General features: G+C 50.8%; 3 protein-coding genes; 1 reads left to right on the forward strand and 2 right to left on the reverse strand.

Moving 5' to 3' along the window:
* CHC_T00002635001 (hypothetical protein) lies at positions 1 to 1,748 on the forward strand. XM_005713764.1 is given in 2 exon segments: positions 1 to 1,389; positions 1,390 to 1,748. 1 exon segment carries the CDS (start codon positions 1 to 3, stop codon positions 1,387 to 1,389), a length of 1,389 nt encoding a protein of 462 aa, XP_005713821.1. The 3' UTR covers positions 1,390 to 1,748.
* An 18-nt stretch (positions 1,749 to 1,766) lies between these two features.
* On the reverse strand, positions 1,767 to 1,871 carry CHC_T00002636001 (hypothetical protein). Its single transcript, XM_005713765.1, has one exon. The coding sequence runs from the start codon at positions 1,869 to 1,871 to the stop codon at positions 1,767 to 1,769; it is 105 nt and encodes a 34-aa protein (XP_005713822.1).
* Positions 1,872 to 2,926: 1,055 nt separating this feature from the next.
* On the reverse strand, positions 2,927 to 5,973 carry CHC_T00002637001 (hypothetical protein). XM_005713766.1 is given in 2 exon segments: positions 2,927 to 2,985; positions 2,986 to 5,973. The coding sequence occupies 1 exon segment, from the start codon at positions 5,971 to 5,973 to the stop codon at positions 2,986 to 2,988; it is 2,988 nt and encodes a 995-aa protein (XP_005713823.1). The 3' UTR covers positions 2,927 to 2,985.
* Positions 5,974 to 6,978: the final 1,005 nt, after the last annotated feature.

Below are 6,978 nucleotides of genomic sequence, written 5' to 3' on the forward strand. Positions count from 1 at the left end.
ATGCAAGCCCAAAAGAAAGGAAAGCCTCCAGGGACTCAGCGTCCGGACCGTGGTCGACAGAACCACCATTCTCAGATGAGACATCTTCAAATGCAACAGCAGTTTCAACAAGAACAGAAGCAGTCCTTGTTCCAAGTCGATGAAGGCCACAGTGATGAACCGTACAAATATTCATTCGAAGAAATTTCACATTCTTATGCAAACCCCGTCTGGGATCCAGTGGATAGTAGACATATGTCTTCAGCAATGAGTTCTCAAGACGTAAATCGCATGCAAGGCGTAAGCGCACCTACGGCCCAAAGGGACCTTGTGTGGCGCCCGAAACCTTCGCAAGGGATGGGTTTGGTTGCAGCTAGTTTGAGTGGTCAAACGATTGAACATAGCCAGAACCTACAGAAGCCCATTTCTGAACAAGTGCAAGAGATTTGCCCACTAGCCAACCAACTGTCCCATGCAGAGGCCCACGCTTTACAAGAATCGACACAAATCAAACAAGAATTGCAGGAGATCGAAAGACAGCGACTGTCATCTAGCAGATATGTGCAGACCAGTTCTCACCCGCCAAATGTCAGTGTTTCTGCTCAACTTCATCTCTCCCCAAATGGCGAGGTTGCACCCCGCGCGCCCTATCCGACGGAACAGCAACACCTCCTGAACCTACAGCAGCAATTTCCTGATACTGATGTTTACAATCAGCGAGACCCTCACGGGCAACAAAAGTTTCAAGCGCTTGGCATGGATCTTCACGCCACTTCTACATACAATTCACGGTCAAATACCAACACGTGGAAAGTTCCAAGTAACTTAGCCTTTCGACATACGCTTGCAGGGTCCCGTCAAGTTGAGGAAGTACCTGTAGCATCCTTGTATCAACCTTTCCAATGGAATGGTCAAAAAACTAATCACCGGATTCCTTCGGAAGACGTCTTCGAAGACAAGAACCAGTACGTGCGCAAGGCCTCTGATGTAGCTGATAGGGCGAAGCTAGCTCATCGCGGAGTATTGAAGGAGGCACAGCGCAGTAAAGAAATGGAAGCAGAGGCCAGGGGAGAGCCGCTGTCAGCAAAAGAGAAAGAACGGGAACGCAGCCGAAGAGAGAGCGCTGTTACTAGAAAACGAGCCGAGATATACATTCAAGAGCTAGAAAAAACTGCAAGAAATGTACCGTACCTAGAGAATACTATTCAGCGTCTCCTAGCAGAGTGCCAGCGACTTAGGGTGATGGTATCACCTGGTGGGCATGATCCCGTGGAAAAGCATCATCTTTCGGCACCAATGTCTCTTTTTTCACGCTCAGAAGGCACCAAGTCAGAGCCCGGGATGGTTGAAAGCCCGAATACCTCAAGTGCAACGAGGGTAGTGGGTGAACTGAAAGAGCTTGATTTATAGGGATTTGTCTAACAGGGAAACTGCGGACGCGACAACGTTGAGGTATGTTTCATTCCAAGTCTCGTGCTTGATCCTTGAAGTGATATTTTTATTCCCAATAATGGTCTTGGCGCACGTGAACTTCAGCAACACCTACAATTTTGGATATGATGTCCGATTTCTTGCTCGGAAATGAAGGCCTCACCGGAAAAGACCGACGCGACAGTCATCACGGCAGATCTGTGAAGATCCGTAGAGACGATTTTCCTTTGGCCCACACACACACACACACACAATGCAAATAGTACCACTCCGAACACTGTATTTCTGAATGCAAACCTAAACAATCCTTTCAATAAAAGAAACCAGAGTAGAAGGCTGTCCGTCTTTGCTGTTCACTAAACTTTTGGAAGAACCTTTCGACACGCCCCTTCTTCCCAGGAAAATCGAAAGAAACAGAACTCGGGATGTTGCGCAGCTGGCAGGTCGCGAGAGATGGCCATGATTCACGACAATGCAAAGCCTGTATTGTACCTCATACTAATTCAAGTTTTCTGAAATGCGAAGTTGTCGCGTTCGAAATCACTATCTCACGGAAAAAGTGAAAAAGATCATAACATTTCGGTAAGTCTTCGTTTCCGAAAACCCCCCACAGAATTGAGGGCTTCTGCTTGAGATCGTGCACAGGGCGTTCCTGACAGGAAACTGCTCCGCCTTTCGAAGAGAGTCAAAGATGTGTTCACGAGACAGAGGAGCCCGACTAAACTAAATGTTGTTCATTAGACTAGCCCAAGCAATCATTCTCAAATTTTAAATCGGTGAATCCGAGAAAAGACGTCCCGATGGGCCAGCTTCGAGGTAGGGTAGAGGCAGTGGTCAACTTTACCTTTATTGAGGTGCTGTATGAGAATGCCAGCACACCGATTTTCGTCAAGGTCAGCAAACGTCATTTCTGATCCCACCTCAGATCACATTGAAATAAATCATGTAAGCAGTTTATACCAAGCGATGTCAGTGCATCTCCTAGGGCGCCATGGTTGTTTTCGCATGATTCTTGTGCGTCAGCGCAACAAAGAAGTTTCGTGAAGATGAGGATCGCATATCAAGACCGACGTTACGCAGCAATGAAAAGTAGTAAATATCTGCCGTCCGAAATATCGACCAATATCGACGATCTGGCGCAGCCCGTGTTAAAGCGGTAAATTCTGATGGACATCGGGGCATACCAATATATCGCGCAGGCTTTATCTAATGGCTTGGCTTCCGTTGCAACAGTGGGATGAAAATATGACCAGGGGTCAACAGGCTCACCCGTCGCGCTACAGGTTGCTACACTCCGTTGCGAGCAATTCCGCCTGGGAAAACTATTATCATATCCTCCCAACCACTCGAGGATTATCTAGCGAGGATTATCTAGCCATCGAAAAAACGCTCGTGAGACATTATTACCTTGAGACACTGGATGGGCGTTACAAAAACGACGCGTCTGACGCTCAAGTGGGAATGCGACATTCAAGGGTTGGGCTACGTTGTGGAACACGAATGGAATCCTTGAAAAAAGAAAAAAAAATCTTTTACGTTTTCGAGGCATTAAGCTGCAGTCCCTTCGTCCAACCGCTAACGTCGTTTCCACAGCCACTTTCGGAAGAATCCCTTTTCACTGTGACCGGATGACGTATGTCCACCTCCACTTGCGTTCCCAGTGCTATTCGGCAGTGACGTGGCAAACGCTGGTGTAGCCCCGGACTTAGATCCGAACATTTTGCTCGCCGAGTTGTGGAAGAACGAATTGGAAGCACGCGCATTTGGTTGCGGTTGTATGTCGCTCTGAGCCCCGAGCCTCTTGTGCGCTGCCGCAGATATCGCTTTCAGATTCTCGTTTGCCGGTCTATTCCTTGTCCAGGGCGCATTTCCTCTGAACGACGGAAGCCCCAACTCCGTTTCATATGTTACAGGTGTAGTGTTCCCGACATCGGGTCCACTGTTGCTCATGCCGGCTTCTGAAATCGCATGCGTTCCGTTCTGTTCATGCTCCGACGACACTTCCTGCGGCATCGCAAGGTTCTTGGGATACCCTGCTGTTGGCAGGCTGCCCATACTTGCGTAGTCAGTGACACCCACAGCCGCGGATAGGGATCCATCGTTTCCATCCGTTGACCTTGTGTCTGTGGGACTTCGATATGGTCTTGCATGGCTTTGATCGCTAATTCCAAACTCTTCCGCACTCATTGTTGATGGGCTTCCAGTCACTCCTAGCTGGTCAGATTGCAAACTTTCGGCGGTCTTTTTCCTCCTAGAGCGCAGGCTCCTAAGTGTACTGAACGTCTTCTTGCGCGGCTCCTTGCCTTCTTTGCCCCATCCCGTCAAAACCTGCTCCTCGTTCTTCGCACTGGCAGCGGCGGCATGGCGTTTCGAGCGAGACTCCACAGACAATTGTCGAGGAAGCAGGGGCAGTATCCCATTCCACGATTTGCTGCGTGACTCGTATCTATTGGTTCTTCCAGATGACTTTTTGGCAACGTTGATGTTCGCATTTAGGGTCTTCGCGCTGGGGCTCAGATAACTTCCCTCCTGTCGTGTCTCAGCGTGGGAGTTGCTCTCCATGCTGGTTGCATGTGCCAATGACTTCAACGACGGGCCTGTGCTATTCACTGGCCGGGCGCCATCTTGCATAACATCCGAGTTTCCGTATGACGTCTGTACATTTTCCATTGTCGGAGTCAAATAAATGGCCGAGTCTGCGTGTGCCAGTCCTGGATGTGACGAGCGTTTCGTCGCCGAAGCCGCGGCAGAACTCGCCTTCGCGGCAGATATGACAGCCTTAGAGACGGAGAGCTGGCCAGAAGATTGCTCGATGCTTGGCCGTCTGACGTGCTTCATTATGCGAGTCCCTCTAGAGTTCAGTCGCACTCGAGCTCTCTTCTGAGTGCGCGGCATGAACCCATAAAACTCCTGCTCTTCACGATACTTACTCTGGTCCTCAGTAATTTTTTCGTTCGCCTCCTTGAGACTTGTATTAAGTATCTCATCATAAACTTCAATGAGAGCAACCACATCGATATCCGAGTCTCTTCGAAGGGCCTCTAGTGCTTGTTTATACTCATCCAAGGACATGCACATTGGAGCCATCGCGGGCAACAGCTTCGCAACGCGAATCCGCACGTTAGCGACTTGATCATTCGCGAGTTGAAGCATATCAACGGCGAAGAGCTCTGCAAAGCGCTTGCGACTGAACACTTTCATAGCAGAGGTACCCCCATCAAGCATAGCAAGTCGCATCCAAAAAGGACCGCGTGCTGCTTCCTTCCAGTACTGCTGAATGGCGGCATTTCGATCTGTTTCCGATGGAATTTGCCTGATGGCTTTAGCAGTAGCTTCCATTGCTGCCTCACGAACGAGAGGGGTACCTTGCTCCGTTAGCCGATATAGCAGGGGTAGAACATTCCCCAAAAGTGCGTCGGGGGGAATGATTTCGGCGCATTTGCCTAACTGTTCGGCTAAGCTTTCTTGGATGCGCCACTCTCCCTCAGACAACACAGTCAAGTCGTCAAAAACCGGGGCTAGTCTGCGCACCGACGCAGCATCTGTCCCGTCTTTCGCAAACGCACACAAAATGTCGTGGAAATGCGCCAAGGCATTCATTCGCACCATCGGGTTCTCGTCCTGCAGCAAGGAACAGACCGCTGTAAATAAGCCCTCAAAATTTCCCTTCGGGGCTAAAAGAGCAGCCGTCTGATGAATTCCGGCAGCCAAGATCAATCTCACTTCTTCATCGGTATCCTTCGCCAAGTAATCGCACAGTCCGCTCAATTCCAACGCATACCGCTCGCCAAGAGCTTTTGCAACACCAGGTAGATTAAAAGCGCAGTTCCTTCGTATCAATGGCCCATTACAAGTCGCCATTCCGGCATACGCCTTGTAAGCTTCCTTTCGAAATGATCTCTTCGTAATCGAAGCGAGGGAATACGCAAACTGCCCAAAGACCTCCGACGCGACTTCGAGCAACAAGTAAGTATCGTCGTTGACGAGACGCTGGTCTTCGGCAGAATACTTTCGAGCAAAAATGGATAAGCGTTCAAAAACAGGTGGTAGGAGGTCTTTGAAGAGTTTGCTGGGACCGCCCTTTTCGCGATGAGACTCAAGAATATGAGCCATGGTGCGCATAGCTGTGGCTCGAAGTCGCGACTCCTCTGGGGGTTCAAGCAGGCGTTCGATACGCGGCCAGATCTCTGTCTCTGTGTACCGTATGGGCAAAGCGGCTCCCACAGATGCAAGACTTTCAACAATGGTGCCGCGCACCTCAACATCACCGTCCTCAAAGAGTTTAACGGTGCGCGGAAGGATCATCTTTTCAATCCTATTCCGGTCAAAGCATTGAGCTAGTGCGCCCAAAACGCGGCCAGCAATCCTCCTCGAAGTATACAAGGGCTCTTTGGCGTGGACATCAACCAAAGTGATAACGTCTGCGATCTCCTGATTGGACCACTTCATATTCGGCAGGCAATCGACAAGAATGCCTCCCCAAAGGTGGTACAGTTCAACGTATTCCGGGGCGGCTTTCCCCTTTGCAGCCTGGATGACATGGAAAGAAGCGCAAGTGATCATGTTAGCGGTGGTGGGCTTGAGATCGAGTGCGACGACGTCGAAAAGTCGTTGTGCGGATTTGATCTGGAGATCGATATTCCAGGTGTGGACGTGCTGGCATAAGACGGGAATGAGGATTTTCATGGTGTCATTGAGGCAGTGGTCGAGGAGCTGCTGAAGCTCAAACAAAATAAATTCGCGTTCGGAATCTGGGCCGGCGACGAGAATATCGGCCATTTTTTGAACGCTGTAGATGGCCTCCATACTGACGGTTTCCATCATCGTGGTGTCGCCTTCCATACCCTGTTGCGATTAACGTAGGCGGATGAAGACGTAACGTAGGCGGATAGGTGAGAGACGAGGAGAAAAATGGAGCAAGCGAAAAGCGGGAGACGAGGTGTTAGCTATCTCGGTGTGTCAAGCCTAAGTACAAGGCAAAGTATATGCAAGGCGACAACAAGACGCAAGTTGACGGGAAGGCAAAGCAGCGGGTAGAAGGGAAATCGGGAGGCAACTGAAAGCAGAGGGCCAAGAACAACAACTTACGAGAAAGTGATCTTCACCCGGGGGTGCAGGTTGGGAAGCATCGACATCAACAAGGTGTGGCTGGTCGATGACTCCATTCGGAAAGTGGGAGTATTGCCTAGACTCGACGACAGGGGGGGCTCCCTGCGGGAGCGACGGTAGAGGAGAATCCGGGCGTGTAGGCATAGGCGAGTCTGGCCTAGCGGGGGCGACTCTGGGGGAGTGGGGGGGGTTGTGGTCGAGCGGAGTAGAGAGCTCGGGATGCAGAACATCGGCGGAAGGGCGGGGAAGCGGGGAACCCGGGCGAGGCGGATGGTGGGTCGGGGGGCGTTTTGATGGAGCGCGCAACACCGGGGAGACGGGACTAGAGGGCTGCGCGACGTGCTCCGACGCCATGGCTGAGATCGAGGGGAAGAGAGGGGAGGAAGAGAGAATGGAAGGGGAGGGGATGAAAAGAGAGGTCGAAGGTGGATGACGTGAAAGGGTAGAGGAGGGCAAGGT

The sequence above is a fragment of the Chondrus crispus genome, genomic scaffold, assembly GCF_000350225.1.
Source record: "Chondrus crispus Stackhouse genomic scaffold, scaffold_147, whole genome shotgun sequence".
Lineage (NCBI taxonomy): Eukaryota > Rhodophyta > Florideophyceae > Gigartinales > Gigartinaceae > Chondrus > Chondrus crispus.